Below are 24,854 nucleotides of genomic sequence, written 5' to 3'. Positions count from 1 at the left end.
AGGAGGAGAAACCTCATGTGGTCAGAGACTTTGTGTCTCTTTTTGAATCCGATTCACAAATCAGAAGGAGATTTTCCACGAGTTCTAACTCAGCCCGATTCGCTGCAGACGGTTCTCTGTCTGGAGGCGACCAGAGGATTCAGGAGCTCCACGGAGCGACACGCTACCAGGATCAGGAGGACTCCGAGCCAGGGATATCACCGGTGTTTTGGATTAACTGGTTCCCCTGTTAACTGGTGACTGGCTTCCTCAACGTCTCCTTTTCACAGCAGATGTTAAAAACCCGACCAGAACCTGTAGCTGTCCTGGAGAACGCTGTTCTATCGTAAAATTTGTTTGTCTTATTTTAACATCAGCTGCTGCTCATGGCTGGTGGACGCAGTGAAGCACCATCGTAACGATCCATATTTTGCAATATTATTAATAAATATCTAAAAAATATATACTATTTGATGTATTATTTGAGCTGATATTCAATGCATGTTCAGTCCGCATCATACCGGGGGGATTACGTGGGGATCAGCAGCAGAGCAGGAAACCTGCTCAGTGCTTCTGAGCTCCAGTGTTCTGTTGGTGAGAGTGGGCGTGTCCACAACCACTTCTCCTCACTGGTCAGAGATTAGCGGTAAAGGGGCGGAGCCTCTGACGTCGGGTGACCGTCACACCTGAAATGAATCACACAGAAACAAAATTTGTTTATTTGCCACTTTCTTTCTTGTTTACTTTTAATAAATGGCATCAATAAACAAAAAAAATACGGGGAATGTTTTCTAATTTGAGTCCCTGTGAGTCTTTGGTTTGGGTTGTTGGGCAGTAACGGGACGCAATGGAAACCTGCCACAGTAATTAACCAGCAGAAAGAGAAACAGAGGCTGTATTGGTCCAAACAGGAGGCGGCAGATGCCAGACATCTGTTTCTCCTCCTCCTCCTCCTCCTCCTCCTCCTCCTCCTCCTGCTCACCAGGCAGGCGGATTATGGTTTCGTCCGGGTTGGCAAACGGCTCATCCTCCGCCTTTATCACCAGCGCCAGCTAAGCAGTGCGTCCAGCTGCAGACACTCCTAAATGTCACGGCACAGTGCCGGTAATCCCTCTACCTCAGCCCGGCCTGGTGGGGGCTGCCACAATGAGACAATGAGGAGGCCGGACAGGTTTATTTGTGGTACCTGGAGCAGGTCCAACCGATCAGACTCATCGTTCTCAGGTCCAACCCGGTTCACCCATCAGTCAAAACTTTACCTGCAGTTTAACTAGAAAACCGACTGGTTAGCGGCGGACAGGTTGTGTGGGGTTGGTATTGGTTCATGATTAAGTTCAAGTCGGGTTAGTTACCACTGAAAGGGTTTGGGTTGAATCATCTATGACGCCAATGAGGATTAAGTGAATCAGCATGTTTGTTACCAATGGGTTGGTTTGTCTGGTTAATGGTTAGTCACTAGGTGGGTTCAGTTAGTTAGATTTGGTAACAACTGAGTTTGGGTTAACGAGTTAGCTGTAGACATGATGTTTGGTACAGTCCACAGTATGAGTTCAGATTAGTCAGATTAGTTCAGTGTTGGGATTTATGGTTGGTTATTATCATTAAATTACTTTAAGTAATAGATTACTGAAAGTAATAAATCACTGGAAGTAATTTATGAAAAATTGAAATTATTAATGGAAGTAAACAGTCATTTACTCATTAACAACTCCAAAAGTAATTGAGTAATTACTTAAAAATGAAGAAATTATCAAAAAATATTTCTTAATAAAAAAAGTATTAATTTGCATAAATGTGTTATTTATGTATTAATAATAAATCGGGGCACCACCAGATAAACTGGAAATAGCTAATACCAAAATATCAGTCTCGTTTGTAAAAAAGTTATTTAAGTTAGTTCATATTTCTGTGTAAAATATAACAATCTTAAATAAAAGGGAAGGTGTGAGATCCGAGCACAGACTGTTACAAACCAGTGAATCGTCAACAATAAATACACAATAATCACCAAGAATCGTTCAATTCAGCTAACAGGCGTTTATTAACAAAATGTATTAATTCATAAATAATTCTGAAATCATCTCGTAAATCAACACATTCAAGTAGCAAACGACATCTAACATGGAGATCTAATCTATTAAACAGCAACACTGTGTGTGTGTGTGTGTGTGTGTGTGTGTGTGTGTGTGTGTGTGTGTGTGTGTGTGTGTGTGTGTGTGTGTGTGTGTGTGTGTGTGTGTGTGTGTGTGTGTGTGTGTGTATGTGGGTGGTCTGGAGCGTAATGACCTTGAACGTCCACCAGGTAGAGGCAAACGTTGGCGGGTCAGTGTGGTGACCGTGACGACCACTAGGGGCGTTTAACTCACTCTTTCTGGGGACGCGGCGGTTGCTTAGCGGCCAGACAAACAAGACGTCCGTCGAGCGCGCATGCGCGAAGCGGTCTCGGAGCGATGCAGTCTACCGAGGGCGTAACGAACGGGCGGTTCCGTTGGCCCGGTTCTGAGCGCCGGAGTTCTTAGTGGGTGTCGGGACCTGCAGTTAGAACTCTTGTGATCGAGGGAGATGTGGTCTTGCAACAGATAACAGTTGGTTGCTACATGCAGTAGTGTGTGTCTGTGAGCTTATCTGATCAGATAAGGGGGGCGCAGGGCTGCGGGCAGATCCAGGTTAGTAGAAGGAGGGGGGAAATGAGAGAGAAAGACAGAGAATTCTGGCGATGCTCGGTTCTGAACCCTGGTTCCTCCACACAGAACTTCCAGTGGACGGCAGCTCACATGGACCTCTGGTTCTGAGGTGGAAAACCCGATTCCCGGACTTGGTTGGTGCGAGTGAACGTGCGTACACAAACATATGAGATTCTGCGGCCTTCTCAGCGGCACATTGAAACACACACAGCAATCTCAACAGAACACCATTCTACCTATTCTGCCCAGACAAAAACTCTGACCGTCCGTGGCTGGACAGCACCGTCCGTGGTGCTGTTGGTTCTGAGGCTGTGGTAACTGGTTTTATTACCGGGTCTGAATTCAGCGTCCTGAATTCAGAGGCCTGGCTTCAGCTGCAGGAGTGGACAGTGAGGCAGGTGATTTTGGAGAGGAGACGCTGGCTGTTACTACTCTTTATCATCCTGAGGCAGAGACATGTGTGTCTCTCAGAGGTCGGATTGAGAAGCAGAGAGAGTTGGTAGGAAGAGAGTCTCACCAAGTTGAATTTTGGACCCCTGTGGTGTCCGGGTCGGATTCGACCATCCCCATTAGTTGTCAACCTGGGGGGTTGGAAAACTTCCTGGAGTCTCTGGCTTCTTCCCTGCTGTTTTATGGCCTGTTCATTGTTCCTGGTGTTTCTCCTCTGTCACAGAAAATGCTTGGAGGAGTTCAATGGAATCTTCAGCCCAACATCCCCCCTTTGTTCTGAAGAGTGGGATGCTAATCACAGTCTTTGGAGCAAACCTGGGCCATATAGTCCATATGATCGTGGAGTCCATGTGAACGTCCAAATGTCCTGGAAAACATCATGTCCAAAACAGTCCAACAGTTCATACAGTTCATGTGTGAGGCTAATGTCTGGGCAGACAGAGAGACTAGTCTGGGCAGACTTTTAACTTCTTTTCTAACTAACTACAACCACAATCCTCATTTCATACAGTTTTCCAAACATGAATGAAAATGAAGTATCAGAGTTGAAGAAAGGAAAGGGAAAGGGGGACAGGTGGTTAGAAAATAGTTAGTAGGCTCCTCCCACACCTCCCGGAGGATAGGGATTAGCTCGCGACATGTTTGTGGACCAGTTTACAAAAGCGGAGGTACCGGATGCAGGGAATCGAGTCTGATCTGAAACATTTGGAGGTGGTTGCACCTGGCATGTGCAACGCCATCGGCGGTGGTTCACCAGTGAGCAGGCGTCCAAGAGCCACCAGCCGTCTGGGGGGTCTTGGTGCACCTGCTCCGGCTAGGAGTGAGAGAGTGAAGTGTGGTGTGTGGAGGTGTACGTGTGTGTTCCCTTCCAAAACAACATTCACTACAGAGACTTCAAACTGTACACATTATTTCAATAATAGCTACGTTCTGAAGAAATCACAACTCCTGGCTCTGTGGGTTCACAGAGGTTAAAATAGCACTGCAGAGACTATGTCAGATGTATCTTTGAAGGTTTATAACCGTGGGGGTGTTCGTCTTGAGAGATTGCTCAACCCGGGTTAGTGGAGCTAAGTAAGGTGGTTCTACCTGTACTGAAGCTGCTGACGGAGGAGCTCATCTCCCTACGATCTCCTGTGAGATCTCTGACTACACACAGGGGTTATTTCTTCTAAACAGTACTCGACAGAGTCTAAGGCATGCTAAGTGGTGTTAATAGAGCTGGATATGAGTTTACAGTGACTATATTTCCCTGAACGGTTCAACTCAAGCTTTGTAACTGCTCAGGTTGTCTAAGGAGGCGGAGTTAGATTTCTGATGGTGGCAGGGTTAGTATATGCACCTGATGGGATCTGAGCATGCTGTCACTAAACCCTACTGATAAAAAATCTCCTCTGCTCCTGGGGTGGAGGTTCTCCCACCTCACTAGGGGAGGAGTTAACCTTACTCTGAGGGAGTAACTGGATTGAGTGGCTCTACTGTGCAGGCCGTGACAACACTGCCCTCTTCTGGTTGGTCCAGAAGGTGCAGTGAAAGGTCATTTCTCTACCAGTCATTTCTTTTGATGGAAGTGAAACCTGTGGGGTGGTGCACGGTGGACCGAATGGTCACCAGCACCTGTTGGAGGTTCACCCCTTCATCTGTACCACTGCTGTTGCCATACCTGAGTATGTGGGTGGTGCTGTGGTTGACTTGGTCAACCTGAGAAGATGACTGGGAGTGGTTTGGTAAATGGAGGTTGGCCTCCATTACCAAAATGTCGTACAGAGCAGCCATGACACTGGGGGTGACATGTGTGTCTCTGTCTGAGTCGACGGAAGGTGGGAGGCTCCAGCAGCTGAATGCTTGGTTCAGAAGGAGGACAGCAGCCGTGGTGGCTGTGTCAGGGTGGAGCTGGAAGTCGTCGACATAAATGTTAAGCGGGCCCTGACAGACATTTTCATCATGATCATGATGACTGGATGGAACGGTCTGAGTCGTGGCGAAGGCTTTCTCGCAGTGGGAGATCTGTCTCTCCACGCTGTTAAGCGGTCTGCTAGCATAAGCCACAACTTTGTCTGCGTCATGTGACTGCGCTGGGGCGGCACTGAGACTATGAGTGGGAAAGTCTGTCTGGAGGAGGAACTCTGTGTCCTGGTCCAGGTGGGCCAGACAGGATGCTGAGCAGAGTTTCTCTTTTGTGAGGCAGAAAGATGTTTCTGCAGGAGTTTCCCACTCCAAGGGCTTGTCTTCACTGAGGAGTTCTCTGGGGGGGGGGGGGGGGGTCCAGCACTCACTGCACAGTCCCTGGTGGACTGTGAGGAGTGGCTGCAGACCACATGGAGGCTTCTAAGTCCGGACACGTTAGTCGGGGCTCTGAGGTTTTGAATGGCGTGAACTCTCCCTGCTCGGGGTTCAATCCCATCAGCGCCACCTATGAGCCCGATGTGTTCAACTCTGGTGTGGCACCCCCGAACTTTGCTGAGAGCCAGTTTGGTTCCACCTACCAGGAGTTGATAAAGGTTGTTGTGTTTCGGCTAAATGTTCCTCAAAGGTGCAGTGACGCATGAGGAAGTCGTCCACATAGATGAGGTTGCTGTGAGCGGCAGCGTTGCTCATCGTTGTGTGGAGAAGGATGGTGGACACTGATGGTGGGTCTAAGTAGCCAAACTGGCACCGGTTCCAGGCGGACTGGTGGTTACCAAAGAAAGAAGCTAGCTGGTACTGGTTAGCGGGGTCCACCTTTGTGGTCCAGAACCGCTTCACTACGTATATAACTAGAAGGAGTATGTACTGGTGTACAAAAGATGGCGGTGCCTTTGGGTCAGTGGGGATGCGCACCAGTTGGAGGTCTGTGACCCCCCCCCCCCTTCGATGCATCTCCTCGTTTCTGCGGTGTTAAAGCGTTAGCTTTAGCAGAATGTGGCTCGGTCTTGGACTCGGGACCTTGTTGGAATAAAAGTGTATATAATTTATCCCATGCTGTATTTCCACATTCTTGCACTATGATGAGTGCAGGGGTGTTGTTGCAACAATAATCTTTATGCCTTGCAGATGATAATCCTCTGAAACTGAGAAGACAGTTTTGTGAAAACCGGCAAAGAGCGGTTTCACAAAAGAACAATGTGTTCCAGCACTCGAGTCAAAGCTGACCTCGACGGAGCGATGGTTCCATTCACCTCCTCCCTCCTCTGCTCACTGATCTCTGTAGAAATGTAAACACCTGCTGCAACCCTAATAAAAAGAGAGGAGACGGACGAGAGTTTTCAGAGCGGGTTGGAGATTGTAACTGAAACACTCTCTGTCCGTTCTCCTCGCGAGTAAGACCTGAAACTTGACTTGGTGTGTGTTCTTTCTTGCAGATTAATAAGTGTGCAGAGGTTAAACCTGACAGACCTGAATAAGGTTCTTCTGGTCCAGACGTCGTCTGTTCGCTTGAAGTGTCTGTATTCTCTGGTTGAGTCATCGGAGCGTATACAACCACGTCACCTTCGGTGCTCGGTTTTGTACCATTGAGAACCTGTTCGAGGTTAACATGGCGAGCGCTGGTGAGGGTTTTGGTTGTGACAATGAGGAGAGCGGTGTCATGCATGTCGTCACTGGTGAGGGACGACGGCAGGTTGTCAATGACAGGCACCATCAGTTCAAGGTTGTGAAATGAACTGTCGGTTAACATCTCTAATGGTGGAAATGCGGTCACTTTAATCTGACCCTGTGTCAGATTTTGGACCCGTGGGTTGGCTGAACGATTGTTCAGCTCAAGAAGAGATGTGTCACAGATCGTCTGGTCGAGATCTGGAACGTGAGGCGAGGAGGCGCCTGAACCAGGGACCTTGGTTAAGGTCTGAAGCGACTCTGCTCAAAGTGAGAGGTGGCTCGGAACTTTGAGCAGGTCGGCGTTGAGGACAGATTTCTCTGACCAGGGCGCCAAAGGTTGAGCAGTTGCTGGCTGTGAGGGAGCCAGGAAGAGGATCGGTGCGAGTCGGACTTTGGAAGAGACCCAAGTATTGGTAGGGAACCTCTGGACTGGATGGCAGCAACTGGCCTGGTTCTGGGCCAAAGGGAGTCGGGCTGGTGACTTGGGACCAAAGGCGCCGTTGGTGGCAGTCAATCAGCACAGCCAGTCGGTTCAGGAGGTCCTGACCAATAAGCAGTTCCTCTGTGTTCAGAGCAGTGACGTAAATGGGGTGCGTCACTGACATGTCCTGGAAAGCGACGTCGACCCAGACATGTTTCGTGATGGATGACCTGTCCTGAGTGAAGCTTCTGATGTTCATGCTACACTCTTCCACCTGAAGTGTCTTTCTGAGGTCACGCATGGTTCTAGCCACCTGTGTGAAGGTGGCTGAACACATGACGGTGATTTCTGACCCAGAATCAAGCAGGGCGAGGGTGTCGACACCCCCTACCACTACTGAGGTGTAAAAGCGGTTGGCATAGCCATCGCGCACAAGATTACCCAAGAATGTCAAAGGGGGCCTCTCTGTTGGTGCTGGGGGCCTCTTTGTCTTCCTGGATCTCCTCCCCCTCCTCCTTACAAAGTGGACTTTGTGTGCAGAGGGGAGGGGCATCCGGCCTAGACATGCGGTCAGGGGCTGGGAGTCCGGTTCCTCGGGGGAGCCGGGTCCCTTCTGACCAGGCGGGTTCAGGTCCTGCACCACCTCTTTGATGCAGGTTTTAATCCACTGTGGGACGTCTGCGTCCCGGTGGATTTTGGTCTGACCTCGGTCTCGGTTGTTAGACTTACCTCTCCGTTGGGAGTGGTGAGGTCTTGGCCTACCTGATCTCTTACCTCTGTGCGGTTGTCCACCTCGTGGTCGAGGTTGTGGACATCTAACTGACCCCCCATCCGCAGCAGGTGCGGGGGAGGAAACCTCGTGACGTACAGGTGCCGGGTTCGTGTTTCTAGTCGCCTGCGTTCTCAGGATCCCGGCGTCACCATCATGGTTTTCACCTGAACGGTGGCGAAGCTCCCACACCATCTGCGCGTGTTTGCGGAGGTCTTTCATGGTGGGGTTTGTGGTCCTGCAGAACAGGGCGACATCGAACCGCACACTGTCGTGGAGGTTTTTAACGAAGAGGGACTTGAAAGTCTGGTCTTCGTCCAACCCCGGTGCATTGTGGCCTTGGAAGTAGGCGGCGCTTAGGCACCTGGAATACTCTCTGGGGGGCTCCGCCCCCTTCTGAGTTATTGCAAGTGCACCAAAAGTTGCAGAGGCAGGATCAGTGTACAGAGAATACTCTTCCCTCAGTGCATGACAGAGGGCAGAGTAATGGTCTCTGATGGCAGGAGGGAGGGATTCCATGTAAACATGGACGCTCCTGGATGTCGTCTTCCAGAGAAGCTTCAGCTTCTCTCGTGACGAAGGATGAGGCAGGTCTAAGAGGCAGCGTTCAACCTCCCGGAGGTAGTCCTCTATACTGACCTCTGGGTTGTTCGGGTCGAACCGCTCTATGTCCTCTGCAAGGGACTCAAGTTGGCGGGTTCGAAGACCGCGATCCCTTGGGGGACCGGAATGGTCCGAGTCATCTGAGCTTGTGTGGTCTGGAGTGCAATCCCTCTTGACGTCCACCTGGTGGACGCATCAAGCCATTGCACTCTCCCTCTGCGCGCCGCCGCACGCCCCTAGTGGTCGTCACGGTCACCACACTGACCCGCCAACGTTTGCCTCCACCTGGTGGACGTTCGAGGTCATTACACTCCAGACCACACACACACACACACACACACACACACACACACACACACACACACTCTTTGTACATAGTGTTGCTGTTTAATAGATTAGATCTCCATGTTAGATGACGTTCGATACTTAAGTGTGTTGATTTATGAGATGATTTCAGTGATCATGATTATGAATTAATACATTTTTGTTAATAAACGCCTGTTAGCTGAATTGAACGCTTCTTGGTGATTATTGTGTATTTATTGTTGACAATTCACTGGTTTGTAACAGTCTGTGCTCGGATCTCACACCTTCCCTTTTATTTAAGATTGTTATATTTTATGCGGAAATATTAATTAACTTAAATAAACTTTTTACAAACGAGACTGATATTTTGGTATTAGCTATTTCCAGTTTATCTGGTGGTGCCCCGATTTATTACTAATACATGAAAAACAAATTTATGCAAAATTAATATTTTTATTATTAATTAATTATTTTTGATAATGTCTTCATTTTTAAGTAATTATTCAATTACTTTAGGAGTTGTTAATGAGTAAATGAACGTTTACCTCCATTAATAATTGAAATTTTTCATAAATTACTTCCAGTGATTTATTAGTAGTAGTAGTAGTAGTAGTATTTATTTCGAATTTGTACAATGCAAAAATAAAATAAAATAAAATAAAATAAAAAATAAAAAGAAAGTAATTTACTGTACATACAATTCGAAAAGGAGTAGGTTGAAGTAAAACTTATGTTTCCTACCCCTTTATACATTTTCAGTCTTTTGTTTCTTTTACAGTTTTACAAATGATTCAATTTGCAATCAGAACTTACATGAGCATAAAATATTTCTACTTCTTTTAAGTCTCTACAGTTTATACAAATATACAATTTTTGTCGTCAGTTTCCACATATACATTATTTATACATATATTATCTACATTACACACAATACATTTTATATAGTTTTCATTTTTTCAAAACACAAAATATCAACTTTCATCTGGATTCTCCTATCAAGTGGTACTCTCATATTTGTTGAGTATCATATTTTTGATTTGTTTCTTAAAAACCATTGTTTTTTGACTCTTTAATTTCTTTCTTAAGTTGTTCCACATATTAATTCCTTTCACTGAAATGATTCGTTCCATGAGTTTGGTTCTGAATCTGGGTTTTTTAAAGATGTCTGTTCCTTTCAGATTATACCGACTTTCTCTTTTTTCAAAGTTCTCTTGGATGTTTCCTGGTAATATTTTACTATTTGCTTTATACAAAATCTGATGAATATTATAATCCACAATATCATAAAATTTTAACACCTTGCACTTGACAAAAAGAGGATTTGATGAATCTCGATATCTTTTATTGTTTACTATTCTCAGTGCTCTTTTTTGTAATATGAAAATTGGCTGTGTATATGTTTTAAATGTTGTCCCCCAAATGTCTACACAATATGTTAAGTATGGTATAATCATTGTATTATATAGGGTGAGTAATGCTGCGTGGTTTAGAATGTATTTTACTTTATGTAACACACCAATTGTTTTAGCTAATTTTCCTTTTGTGTAATTTAGATGAGATTTCCAGTTTAGATCCTTTCTTATTACTTTCAGTAATCTATTACTTACAGTAAATTAATACTAATAACCAACCATAAATCACAACATCAGTTAGTGGAGTTAGAATTAGTTCACACGCTGCTCAGGTTTGGATTAGTCAGCAGGTTAGTTGAGGTTAAGTTAGTCAAAATATTCATTACTGACAGGTTAGTGAGGCTTCTGGTCAATTAACTGGTGAGTCCAGGTGAAGTTGGTCAACAGGTTAGACTTGGGATTAAGTCTGGTAACAGTTGAGTTTAGGTTTAAAGGGTTGTTAGTTATATTTGGGGTTAGCTTTAGTTAACAGTAAATTTCAAGTTGGATCATTTATAGTTCCTCCCAGAACCCTCAGGGGAAAATAAAAACTTAGGATCCAGTTTAGTTGTTGACATTCGTCTCTAAAAACTTCCTGAAGGAAGTTCCTCTTCACACTCAGACTAACTGGTATTTCCAGCATTTTATTTTTGCGGGACATTCCTGGTTTGTTGACGTCTCAGCGTCTCAGACTCCTGAAGGTTCCCGAGGCTTCGTGTCACAAGATCCCGTTTGTCCTCTGGATCTCTGCACATCTGGATTCTCTGGAAAAACCTTCAGTCTCACTCCATCCAGACTTTCTCCAGGATTCAAGGCTCTTTCCTTGACAAAGTCTAGAGCTTTTTCAAATGTTCATATTCTGGCTGGAGCTGCCGCCATCTTGGATATCCCACAATCCCTTGGGGCAGGTTTCCCAAGATGGCGTCAGTCAGGAAACATCAACAGTTTGATGGTTTGTCTGGAAACTTCTGGACTTTATTGTGAAGGATTTAGGAACGTGCAGGTTGGAATGAGAGGAGATGTTCTGGTTTGGTGTTGCTTTATTGGGTTTCTCTCTGTTAAAAGCACCGAAATGACTGTGTTGTATTTGCTGCTACATCAAGAATTGAATTGAATTGAATTGAATTGAATCGTTGGTTTATTCACTGTGCAGAAGTGATTAAATGTTAAATGGTAAATTGACTTTACTTACATAGCAGTCTTTGACTGTGTGAGCAGTCAAACAGCACTTTACATTGTCAATCCCATTCACCCACCAATGGAGTCTGTGTCACTGCAATGAGGGCAGTTTTATGGGAAGTGTTTTTTTCTGGTAGAGTAACTTTTACTTAGTATAGAGCTTTGTGGTTAGTTCACCGTCCAACCTGTTTCAAACCGAGATTATTAAAGTATTTCTGTTCTATTCTATTCTATTCTATTCTATTCTATTCTATTCTATTCTATTCTATTCCAAAGCAGAAATGCATGCGGTTCAACCCGGACGCGACGGTCTGGGTGGCCAAGCAGCGGATCCTGTGCACGCTCAGCCAGAGCCTGAAGGACGTCCTGAACTATGGACTGTTCCAGCCGGCGAGCAACGGGAGGGATGGCAAGTTCCTGGATGAAGAGCGCAACCTCCGAGAATACCCACAGCCAATCAGCAAGGGTGTCCCGTCGCTGGAGGTGAGTCCGCTGACCCTGGGCCAGAGGAGCTCCAGAGGGCGTGTCCTCCACTGAGAGGTTTTGGCCAATCACAGGTCAGAGTGGCGGGTCACAGTCTTTATAATGGCGCGGCTGTTGCTCGGTGCCGGACTGGATCGTCTCTCAGTCAGAAAGTTAGAGGTTCGATTCCACATCTCCAAATGTCAATGTGTGCTTGAGCAAGAAACTGTTCGGATTGGATGGACAAGCAGCCGCCTCTATTGGTGTGTGAATGTGTGTGTGAATGGGTGAATGTGATGAACAGTGCAAAGCTCTTTGGGACGGATCCTGCTGAGAAACTCTCCATCAGTGAAGCCCACTGATCTTCTTCTTAGAGGGAATTTGTGTTTTTTTTTTTAAGAAAACCTGTTGGTAAGCAGGGTTTGTGAATCTTTTGCTTCTGAAATGTTTGTTTGGTTCATAATTTACACACTTTACACACGACAACACACGACAACACACGATCAACTGGCTGCTTTAATTCTGAGCACAGTGATCTGCAATCTGTTAGAGTCCACAGTGCAGAAAAATCAAATTGCTGAGAGAAGACAAGCAGAGCTTTATAGAGTTTAATAAAATTGGTGTGACGAACCCTGCTGGTCCTCTGAAGGCCACAAGGAGGAGTAATCCCAGGTAATCCCTCAGCCACGGGAACAGTAGAAACAGCTTGTGACTGAGGGTTTGAGGGGAAATGTTAGTGTTTGTCACATGTTTAACAGTTTAGGGACAGGGATAGGGAGAGAGATGTTTCACAGTTTAGGGACAGGGATAGGGAGAGAGATGTTTCACAGTTTAGGGACAGGGATAGGGAGAGAGATGTTTAACAGTTTAGGGACAGGGATAGGGAGAGAGATGTTTAACAGTTTAGGGACAGGGATAGGGAGAGAGATGTTTAACAGTTTAGGGACAGGGATAGGGAGAGAGATGTTTCACAGTTTCCACAGGGAGAATAGTCCTGATCACTCCGTCTCTCTCATTCTAACAGTTTCGCTACAAGAGTCGAGTGTACCGGCAGCCCAACGTGGACGAGAGACAAATCGCCAAGCTTCATACAAAGGTACGACATCAGTCCCTCCACAGTGTGACGTTACACTGCGTAATGTTTCCAACAGGCAGAAAGTACTTGATTACTTTGGTAACTAGGTAACCTGAAAATGTGTTCAACAGTTTTTTGGCCTTTTCGTCCGTCTTCTGTGTCCTGAATGAAAACTCCTGTGATTGATCCAACCATCCGCCTCGGCCTCCTCCTCATGTGTGTTTTCACTTTTAGCTGCAGTGCGTCACCGTTTTATCTTCTTTGGTCAGCAGACGTCTCTTCAAAAACATTCCCATCTGCATTCCTGCTTTTAACATCAACAGTAGACAATTAAAAAACATCTACAAGGAGATAGAAATACATCAAAAGGATTATAAAACGGATTTATTCAACATGTCAAAAGATTCAGGCCTCCTTTACAAGACAACGTTTCAAGTGAAAACTCAACATTCTTATGTTGAGTTTCAAAGAAGTTTCACGTTTACACTGTTTCCGCAGAAACTGCAGAAACGCTGAAAATGGTGTAGGTAGCATCTTGGGCCACTAGAGGGAGTCCACCAACCTTCTACTGGGCAGACCACCAAGTTGGATTGTTATTGCAGTGACTCTCAAAATAAAAGTACCAAGTCCAAGAGAATGTAGACTGGGAGTCACGACACCACGGAGGAAACTTTGTGCTGATCGGCTCTACTGAGCATGTGCAGAACTACTAGTTACTACAGCGGCGAGGCGACTGTGCAGTAGCAGCGTTTCTACCGTGGACAAGGTTGAAGGTTTCAGTGACTCCAAGCGCCGTTGTGATGTAAACGGACCCAAAACGCAAAAGTTTAGCGTTTTCACTTCTAGTGAAACTGGCTTCAGTTTCTGGAAACATCCACTGACGCTCATTGTGAAGGGATGAATCAGCTTTAAGCTGAGATCAGACCCGTGTTGTTGCTCAGTCCAGATTCTGACTTTGCTTTCTACTCCGGCTTTTTCGAAGGATAATGTAAAGAAGTGTCAGTCAGAGACAAAGAGCGAGCAGATAAAGAGGGTTCGGGGAGGAAGATGTCGCCTCGGGGAAGTGCGACCAGCACAGAAATGACTGTTTCACACTCACGGCGGCGCCAGAAAGAGAAAATCACAGTCGGGACTCAGCAGATTGTAGATCTATTTCTCAGCTCCTCTGTTTGATTGGATTAGAGAGTGTTTGTGTCTGTTTGGATTCCTGCTTTGGCAGCTTGTTTTGTGACAGGAAATGGAAAAAGACTGAAAAGAGTGAAGCTCACCTGCCTCGCCTGATTTACCTTCCTGCTCCTGTGGTTCAGCTGAAAATCAGATATTACAACTGCAAGTGTAACTGGACATTGTGACCGTAATGCTGAGTAAATTATTACTAGGATAACAGGATTCACTCTGTCACAAATATTAACCTCTGCACATTAACCATCTCCCACTGGAAGTAGCATTAGCATTAGCGTGCATCCACGGTATTTGTGATTAGCATTAGCATGGCTAAAGAGCAGCTAGCCTTTCTTTCTCGAAGCTGCATGTTGGTAGATTATCGCGTTGTTGTCCTTAGTTCATAAATCTCTTTAAGAAGAGCTAACATCCAGATTATAGAGCACCATCCCCCTCTAACATCCAGATTATAGAGCATCATCCCCTCTAACATCCAGATTATAGAGCATCATCCCCTCTAACATCCAGATTATAGAGCATCTTCCTCCTCTAACATCCAGATTATAGAGCATCATCCTCCTCTAACATCAGATTATCGAGCGTCTTCCTCCTCTAACATCCAGATTATAGAGCATGTTCCCCATCTGGCATCCGATTATAGAACGTCTTCCCCTCTAACATCCAGATTATAGAGCATCTTCCTCCTCTAACATTTAGATTATAGAGCATCTTCCTTATACTTACTACTTCCTGTGTATTTGCATTCAGCCCATTAAGTATTTTGCAGTAGTAACTGTAATCAGTTACAATCTGTGTTGTCTCTGGAGCTTCCTGTTAGCATTAGCATCATCTGTTTTCTTTATCAATCTCCAGTAGGAAATCACCTCATTAATCTCTACTACCTTCAGAAAATGAAATGTATTTGGTGAACTTTTCAGAAGAGTAATAGAATATAAAGCAGTCGCTGTTCATCAGCAGGTTTTCTGCTCCGTCCCCCCACATGGACTCAAATACACTTTGTTTATTTTACAGTAAACTGAAGCTTGTTCTGTGTCTTGCTGGTTGTTTGAGGCTCCGGGCTTCCGGCCCACAGCGACTGTAATCCTGTAACCCTGCCAAAGCATAAGAGTCTCTGGCAGCGCCGCGTTGGAAACGGTCTGACAGCCGCTTTAACTCCACATCCGAATGCTAAACGACCAGAGGAGAGGAGAGGAGAGGAGAGGAGAGGAGGGGAGGGGAGAGGAGAGGAGAGGAGAGGAGAGGAGAGGAGAGGAGAGGAGAGGAGGGGAGAGGAGGGGAGGGGAGAGGAGAGGAGAGGAGAGGAGGGGAGGGGAGGGGAGGGGAGGGGAGGGGAGGGGAGAGGAGAGGAGGGGAGGGGAGGGGAGGGGAGGGGAGGGGAGGGGAGGGGAGGGGAGGGGAGGGGAGAGGAGAGGAGGGGAGGGGAGGGGAGGGGAGGGGAGGGGAGGGGAGAGGAGAGGAGAGGAGAGGAGAGGAGAGGAGAGGAGGGGAGGGGAGGGGAGGGGAGGGGAGAGGAGAGGAGAGGAGAGGAGAGGAGGGGAGGGGGGGAGGGGAGGGGAGGGGAGGGGAGAGGAGGGGAGAGGAGAGGAGAGGAGAGGAGAGGAGAGGAGAGGAGGGGAGGGGAGGGGAGAGGAGGGGAGAGGAGAGGAGAGGAGAGGAGAGGAGAGGAGGGGAGGGGAGGGGAGGGGAGGGGAGAGGAGGGGAGAGGAGAGGAGAGGAGAGGAGGATGAAGAATGAAAAAGCAGGAAGAAGAAGAAAAGCATGTTTCATCAATATGAATCAGGGAAATGAAGACAGAAGTTGTGAGTCTGAATGTGGCTCGTCTTCACATCTATTTCCAATGTGAGACACTTTCTTGTCTTGACAACGTTTGACAGCTAATCCTGTTTGCGGCGCTGTGGTTGGCTGACGCCTGCTGAGAGACAACCAATCAGCTGCCAGACTGTTTCAGACTGCCCCTGCCACTCTCCAGACTCCGCCAACACGTCCAAGCATAGAAACCAGCCTGTGATCCAGGCCGCACGAACTCTCCAGGTGTTGAGGGGCGGAGTCCCGCAGGTCTCAGGTCTCTGACAGGTGAAACTCACCTGGTAACAACATCAGCGCCTGTTTCTGCTTTTTCATATGAAGAATCATCGTTAGATTCAGGTCTGCTGAAGCAGGGAGAGTCTAGTTTCACCTTTAAAGTTCTGTAAACGATGTGCGTTTCCACGGTAACACCAGGAACAATGACACTGATGTAGTTTCCATGTTGGTCCACTAGTTGATTTAGTGCAAAAAGCACAGACATGCAGCAGAGAACAATGAGCTGTAAACCAGCTACACCCAGCCCTCCGTCACCCCATCATCAGTCACACCCGGCCCCCCGTCACCAGCCACACCATCACCAGCCACACCCGGCCCTCCGTCACCAGCCACACCATCACCAGCCACACCCGCCCCCCCGTCACCAGCCACACCATCACCAGCCACACCATCACCAGCCACACCATCACCAGCCACACCCGGCCCCCCGTCACCAGTCACACCATCACCAGCCACACCATCACCAGCTACACCCAGCCCTCCGTCACCCTGTCATCAGTCACACCCGGCCCCCCGTCACCAGTCACACCATCACCAGTCACACCATCACCGGTCACACCCGGCCCCCGGTCAGAGCTACACCCGGTCCCCGTCTACACAGTTTGCAGTCTGATGTCATGCAGAGTCACTTGTCATCTCCTGCTAAAGCCTGAATTCAGACGATCCATCTCAAAGTGTCAGAAACGCCCAGAGATTAAATCCAACATGTTCAAGACAAGTCGTCAGGATTAACTCCCACACCCCCCGAGGTTCATCCTGCACTGGGTGAGTTATTGTCGTCATCCCTCTGGGCACAGGAGGCGATGGTGTAGAGCTGGAAATCCAGGAAATCTAGGGAGGATGAAGACAAAGGATCAGGCAGCAGAAACTGCAGCTGCTCTTCTGCTCTGAAGAGTTCTACACACCGACAGTCTGGAGGTTCTGGTTCAGCACTTAGATCATGGCTCAGGATCGTAGAAAACTGAACCAGTTCCTTCATCTGCACAGACCCAACCTCAGTGAGGTGGGTCTGATCCTCTATCTCAGGGGTGTCCAACCTCAGTCCTGGAGGACCCCTGTCCTTCATGTTTTAGTTCCTCCTGCTGCAGCGTACCTGAATCTAATGATGATGTCATCACCAAGGTCGTGAAAAAGCCCAATAACGAATCTCTCATTACAATCAGGTGTGCTGCAACTGGGAGGAGCTAAACGCTGCAGGACAGGTGCTCTGGAGGACGGAGGTTGGACACCCCTACTCTACCTGAAGCAGAGTCTGAGTGCTGCCTGTCTGCTTTGGGAATTGAACCAGTGAACTTTGGCCTCCAGGCCTGCGAGGTTTCCAGGGGTAGAACCAGCAGCACCACTGATGGTTTGGTCCCTTTGAGCCGGGCTGCCGACTCTCAGCCGTCCAATATCTTCTTCCTCCCTCTGCTCTGGTTTTCTGGCCTCCTCTTCCACTGTGACGTCTGCTGCTCTGCTGCTCTGCGGCTCTGCGGCTCTGCTGCTCTGCTGCTCTGCGGCTCTGCGGCTCTGCGGCTCTGCGGCTCTGCTGCTCTGCGGCTCTGCTGCTCTTGTTTGGTGGAGCTCAGCTGGTCTGTTTGAGGACGAAAGCGTCCAGCACCTGTGGACTGAATGTCTAATAACACATACGGATGGAGGTCGATCCATCGGATCAGAACGGTCTCACCTCCGCGTCGTCTCCCACTCCTCCTCATCCCTTCCTCCACCTCTCCTCTTGAATCACTCGCTTCTCTATTGTGCTGTTTCTTCTTCTGCCATCTCATTCTTCTCTCCTCATTTCTGCTCTCCTTCGGGGAGCTGCTCTCTTATCTATTTTTATCACGCGGCCTGGAAAGAAAGCAGACGGAGAGGAGACACACACACACACACACACACACACACAGGAGGAGACACACACACACACACACACACACACACACACACACACACACACACACACACACACACACACACACACACACACACACACACACACACTCACACCTACTCATGTGCTCCCTGTTTTCTCCTGATCAGTTCTTCCTCTGCTGCGTTTGACCCCAGACTCCAGCTCCACTTCTATTTCAGTGTCTCTCTCTCTCTCTCTCTCTCTCTCTCTCTCTCTCTCTCTCTCTCTGTCTCAGGCCAATCTAAGGAAGTTCATGGACCTCGTTCAGCACAATCAGGCCGACAAAGTGGCCAAGATGTTGGAGAGAGGCCTCGATCCAAACTACCATGACAGTGACACTGGTGGTAAGAGTGAACACACACACACACACACACACACACACACACACACACACACACACACACACACACACACACACAGTGTGTGTGCTTTCATTACAGATTCATTTCAAAAGCAAACAGCACCAACTAGTGGACCAAAATAAAAACTAAATATTATTCAGTGTTTCTGCTGTTTCCGTGGAAACGGACTTTGTTTTCAAAACGTTGCCATGTGAACATAAAACTTTTCCAAAGCACAAACAAAACATGATTGACTGTAAAGGTTGTGTAAATGAGACCTCGGAGAATCAAAGAAGAACGATCTGATCTCCTTCATGAACAGAACAACGACATCATCAGGCTCGTACCGACGCTCAGAGCCTCTGAGCACAGCAGCGCTGGTCTGACTGTCATCCACTTCATCTGAGTGCTCAGGAGGGCACTTGGTTTGATGAAGGTGTGCAGGTCGCAGCGGCTCTCACACGGCATGTTATTGTGGATGTTTTGGAGGCAGATGGTTAACGGAAGACCTTATGGCCTCAGCGTGGCGGCGTCTCTGGAGATCACAGCTCAGTCCTCACTGCTTATTGATTCCAGGCCTCCATGAGATCAATAAGAGAAATTAAAAACTCTGGCTTTCCTGCTGCACAGCTGGAGGCATCTCAGCTGGTTTACATCCCTCTCAGGCCGCCGCCGCCGCCGCCACCGCCACTGCCACCGCTGCCACCGCTGCCACCACCACTGCCGCCGCCGCCGCCGCCGCTGCCACCGCCACTGCCACCGCCACTGCCACCGCCACTGCCACCGCCACTGCCACCGCTGCCACTGCTCACTGCCATTCATTCATGACGCAACGCTCAGACTCGTTTCTCTGTCAAAACAAACAGTGATTCTATTTCCCCTCGAAGCTTCAGTCTTTCACTGGCTTTAATGTCAACACACACACACACACACACACACACACACACACACACACACACACACACACACACGCACACACACACACACACACACACACACACACACACGCACACACGCACGCACACACACACACACACACACACACACACACACACACACGCACGCACGCACACACACACACACACACACGCACACACGCACGCACACACACACACACACACACACACACACACACACACACGCACGCACGCACACACACACACACACACACACACACACACACACACATTCACTCGGTTAACTTTGGAAAGTCGTCCTGCTGATGCTACTGAAACATTTTTATTTTATTTAAAGATTCTCTCGAACGTTGTTGCTTTGATTTAATGTTTCACTCCGTTTTCAAGTGAAAACAAAGAACTTTGGTCTATTAAGGGAGCCTCTCCGTCTCCGTGGAAACGGGGGAAACCGATTATTTTCAGAAATTCCAAGGCCTTAGTGAGGAAGTTTATAGACGCCGTTCAGTACCATCAGACCGACAAAGTGTCCAGTGGCCAAACATTAGAAGCTCTTTAGGAAGGTCTTGATGTTTGGAGTCACGATGGAAAAGATTTGAAACTTCCTGTAGCTTCAGGACAAGACGAGAGTGACTGATATGAAGGATGGTTGTGGAGCTCCCAGGAGTCGTCTGGTTGCAGCTGCAGAGTAACAGCAGGTTCCGATCAAAGACGAATCACATCGAACGTCCCTGAAAACGACTCCCAGCTGCTTCATGTATGACAAAGTCTAATCAAATGGAGGAGGCTCGACTCCTCCCTGTGGCTGACGGCTGTTTGTGAAAGACTTTAAACTGCTCTCACAATGAGCTCCGATGTCGGAGGCGGAGCCAAACCCAGAGCCTGCAGAGCCTCAATACCTCCTGATGAAATCAGTGACGAGGAGAATCAATCCAAGTTCTTTCGTTCATCACGGGGACTGTAGAAGCTTTTCCTTTCAGCTCTTTTACTCTCTCTTTTCTATTTATGCTATTGAGGCTGATTAAATCAGGTTAATTGTCTGGAACCATTAATTAGCAATAAAAGATAAAAGCTTTGAGGAGATTTAAAAAGAACTGAAAATGTTCTAATGGGTTATCTGTGGAGGAGGAAGAAGAAGAATGTAGAATCTTCAGCAACGATAATTAGTTGTTCGGTGTCGTTGGTTGATGACTTTACTTTTAAACCCCGTTTCCATGATTGATGTGAGTTTTGCATTCACACGGCAACGTTTTCAAAAACAATGTCCATTTCCATTGGAACACTCGAAACGATGTAGTTCCTGTGTTGGTCCACTAGTTGGTGCTGTTGTTAGTTTCAGTACTGAAAGCACACACACAAACACATACACACACACCCACACACACACAAACACACACACACACACACACACACAAACACACACACACACACCCACACACACACACACACACCCACACACACACACACACACACACACACACACACACACACACACACACACACACACACACACACACACACACACACACACACACACACACACACACACACACACAGCAGAGAACAATGAGCTCTAAACATGAACAACAGGAGAACACAGACATTCTAGTGGACAGACCACCAAGTTGGATCGTTATTACGGTGACTGTCAAAATAAAAGTACCATGTCCAGGAGAATATGGACTGGGAGTCATGACACCAAGGAGAAAACATGGTTCTGATTGTCTCTACTGAGCATGAGCAGAACTACTAGCGACGACCAACATGGTAACCAGGACCAGGACCAGAGTTTCCATGGTTACCGAGGACACTGAGCAACAGCACTGTTGTGTAAAAAAGACCCAAAACGCATCAAAAGTTTAGTATTTTCACTTGAAACCGTTGTGGTGAGTGGAGGAGGTGAAAGCAGCGACTCTCCAGAACGCTGAGCAGCATCACTCTGACCCTGGTTCTGATCCAGACTGACTCCTGCTGGTACCAGAGGTCAGAACTCCCCCCTGTGGATGAAACCAGCAGCTCTGGTTCACATATGAGTCCGCGGAGACACTCAATGTTTGTCCAGGAAGCTTTACTGAGCTGGCAACACGCACACACACACACACACACACACACACTGAGGTGAAGCTGAAGGCTGAAGAAAACTGCTCTGATTGAGGAGAAGGTCAAACGCTCCGATGATTTTTTATATATCGATGTTATAAAAGGTTTAGTCTAAACACTTGTCGTCTTCTTCTGTTCCATCCACCTTCTCCTGCTTATCCGTTACCGGGGGGGGGGGGGGGGGGCAGCCTGAGCACTGTCACCGTGAGCCCACAGGAAGGTGGAGAGCCCACAGGAAGGTGGAGAGCCCACAGGAAGGTGGAGAGCCCACAGGAAGGTGGCGCCCGGTGTGGGACATGAACCCTCTACCTTGAGATTACGAGTCTCATGCTCTACCAGCTGAGCCAGCCGGGGGATCGTCTTCTGTAATTAATGGGAATCTGTTGATTTTAGTAGATTCCATTAAAGTTTGTTGTGTGTGTGTGTGCGTGTGTGCGCGTGCGTGCGTGCGTGCGTGCGTGCGTGTGTGCGTGCGTGCGTGTGTGTGTGTGTGTGTGTGCGTGTGCGTGCGTGCGCGTGCGTGCGTGCGTGCGTGCGTGTGTGTGTGTGTGTGTGTGTGTGTGTGTGTGTGTGTGTGTGTGTGTGCGTGTGTGTGTGTGTGTGTGTGCAGAGAGCCCTCTGACCTTGGCAGCTCACCTGGACCAGGTGGAGGTGATCAAGGCTCTGAGGAATGGAGGAGCTCACCTGGACTTCAGAGCCAAAGACGGAATGACGTCGCTGCATAAAGCAGCTCGAGCGAAGAACCAGCTGGTGCTGACGGTGAGAGCTGCTCCTCCTGCTGCTCCTCCTGCTCCTCCTGCTGTCCTCCTGCTGCTCCTCCTCCTGCTCCTCCTGCTGCTCCTCCTCCTGCTGCTGCTCCTCCTGCTCCTTCTGCTGTCTTCCTGCTGCTCCTCCTCCTGCTCCTCCTGCTGCTCCTCCTCCTGCTGCTGCTCCTCCTGCTCCTCCTGCTGTCCTCCTCCTGCTGCTCCTCCTGCTCTCACCCCTACTCTCCCTCCTGCTCCCCCTCCTGATCTCCCTCCTGCTCTCCCTCGTGCTCTCCCTCCTGCTCCCCCTCCTGCTCTCCCTCCTGCTCCCCCTCCTGATCTCCCTCCTGCTCTCCCTCCTGATCTCCCCCCTGATCTCCCTCCTGCTCTCCCTCCTGATCTCCCCCATGATCTCCCTCCTGATCTTCCCCCTGATCTCCCTCCTGATCTCCCTCCTGCTCCCCCTCCTGATCTCCCTCCTGCTCTCCCCCCTGGTGTCCCTCCCGCTCCCCCTCCTGATCTCCCTCCTGCTCTCCCTCCTGCTCTCCCTCCTGCTCCCCCTCCTGATCTCCCTCCTGCTCTCCCTCCTGATCTCCCTCCTGATCTTCCCCCTGATCTCCCTCCTGATCTCCCTCCTGCTCTCCCTCCTGATCTCCCTCCTGCTCCCCCTCCTGATCTCCCCCCTGATCTCCCTCCTGATCTCCCTCCTGCTCTCCCTCCTGATCTCCCTCCTGCTCCCCCTCCTGATCTCCCTCCTGATCTCCCTCCTGCTCTCCCTCCTGCTCTCCCTCCTGCTCCCCCTCCTGCTCTCCCTCCTGCTCTCCCTCCTGCTCCCCCTCCTGCTCTCCCTCCTGCTCTCCCTCCTGCTCCCCCTCCTGATCTCCCTCCTGCTCTCCCTCCTCCTCAGACGCTGCTAGAGCTGGGAGCGTCCCCGGACTACAAGGACAGCCGCGGCCTGACGCCGCTGTACCACAGTGTGGTGGTGGGAGGAGATCCAGGCTGCTGCGAGCTGCTGCTCCGACAACAAGCTGCCGTCTGCTGCCAGGACGAGAACGGCTGGCACGAAGTGCACCAGGTACACACACACACACACACACACACACACACACACACACACACACACACACACACACACACACACACACACACACACACACACACACACACACACACTCACACAAATCAATGATCAAAAGAAGATTTCCTCAAAAAGGTTCACTAAGTGTTTTATAAAATAAGTAGATATAAATGGAGCACAAAGGATTGAAATCCAATACAAATAGTGAGAAAATTGCAGATCTGAAGGTTCACGTGTGGATTCACATGTAACATCCAGATTATAGAGCCTCTTCCTCCTCTAACATCCAGATTGTAGAGCATATTCCTCCACAACCTGATGTCATTTCAGATTAACTTAATTAGTGAACCAGTCATCAGACAGAACATGTAACTAGTTACTTGTTATCTGTTGTAACTAGAAGAGTAAATGATTTGAAGCACAGAAACATTAAAACGTTGTAGGTCTGTAAGTTTCCAGGACACAAACATTTTGACGTCACAGAGACAAACCTTTATATGTTCCATGTTTGAATTGAAGCATTTGAAAGTAATCTGACTACATCTTGAGACACATTGAGCTTGGCGTCTGGTCTGTTCCACCGGCAGACTGTCTCCAGAATAATGGTCAGTGTGAACACATCGTCTCGCCTGTGCAGCGAGCAGATAACTGAGCACCGTCCCCATAACGGGGACGTTAGCGCTCCTCCAGCAGAGAGGTGAAGATGAGCAGCTTCTCCTCCCGCATCTCCAGCTGCATCAGGATATTTTACGGTGTTTTGATTGGCTGACAAGACCTCTTAAATCCTCCTCTTCCTCATGACGACGAGCAGGTTCAAACTGAGGCTACAGCTTCATGTGAGGTCTACTGCAGCACACTGCCACCTTCTGGTCAGCTGCCCACACTGCACACTCAAATCTGTGTGTGTGTGTGTGTGTGTGTGTGTGTGTGTGTGTGTGTGTGTGTGTGTGTGTGTGTGTGTGTGTGTGTGTGTGTGTGTGTGTGTGTGTGTGTGTGTGTGTGTGTGTGTGTGTGTGTGTGTGCAGGCCTGTCGTCACGGTCATGTGCAGCATCTGGAACATCTGCTGTTCTACGGAGCCGACATGAGCGCCCAGAATGCTTCAGGAAACACGGCGCTGCACATCTGTGCCCTCTACAACCAGGTGAGCCCAGCACACACACACACACACACACACACACACACACACACACACACACACACACACACACACACACACACACACACACACACACACTGACCCAGTTCACTCAGATCCATCCAATAAGACTCAGCTGATGTTAAACAGTTTCTAAGTGAAACAGAACAAATTGAATTGGACCACATGAACCTGAAGGGGCGACTGGGAGTTTTGAGTGTTCGGACCCGTTTACACAGCAACCATGCGCCGATTCATGGACAACACAAGTTTATGAAAATGCTCCATGGAAAAAGCAACTTCTCTGAGTCGCTGGTCCAGGTCCTGGTCACCATGTTAGTCGTAACTAGTTCTGCTCATGCTCAGTAAAGCTAATTAGAACAGTTTTGTCCCTAGTGTCATGACTCCCAGTCCATATTCTCCTGGACTTGGTACTTTTACTTTGACAGTCACCATAATAACAGTCCAACTTGGTGGTTTTATTTTGACAGTCAC

General features: G+C 48.3%; 1 protein-coding gene across 1 annotated transcript in view; it reads left to right on the top strand.

Annotated features, from left to right (window-relative positions):
* Positions 1-24,854, top strand: part of shank2a (SH3 and multiple ankyrin repeat domains 2a) — a gene marked incomplete at its 5' end in the record, with an annotated part of 142,634 nt that overhangs the window by 4,062 nt on the left and 113,718 nt on the right. The window contains 6 exon segments of the mRNA XM_080458524.1: positions 11,638-11,841; positions 12,845-12,916; positions 18,283-18,391; positions 22,013-22,161; positions 23,053-23,220; positions 24,249-24,365. Coding sequence (XP_080314650.1) covers positions 11,638-11,841; positions 12,845-12,916; positions 18,283-18,391; positions 22,013-22,161; positions 23,053-23,220; positions 24,249-24,365 — 819 coding nt within the window.

This window comes from Lipophrys pholis, assembly GCF_963383615.2.
Source record: "Lipophrys pholis genome assembly, chromosome: 2".
Taxonomy (NCBI): Eukaryota; Metazoa; Chordata; class Actinopteri; order Blenniiformes; family Blenniidae; genus Lipophrys; species Lipophrys pholis.
The sequence above is the reverse complement of the archived record's forward strand: the minus strand, read 5'-3'. Positions and strand labels throughout refer to the sequence as shown.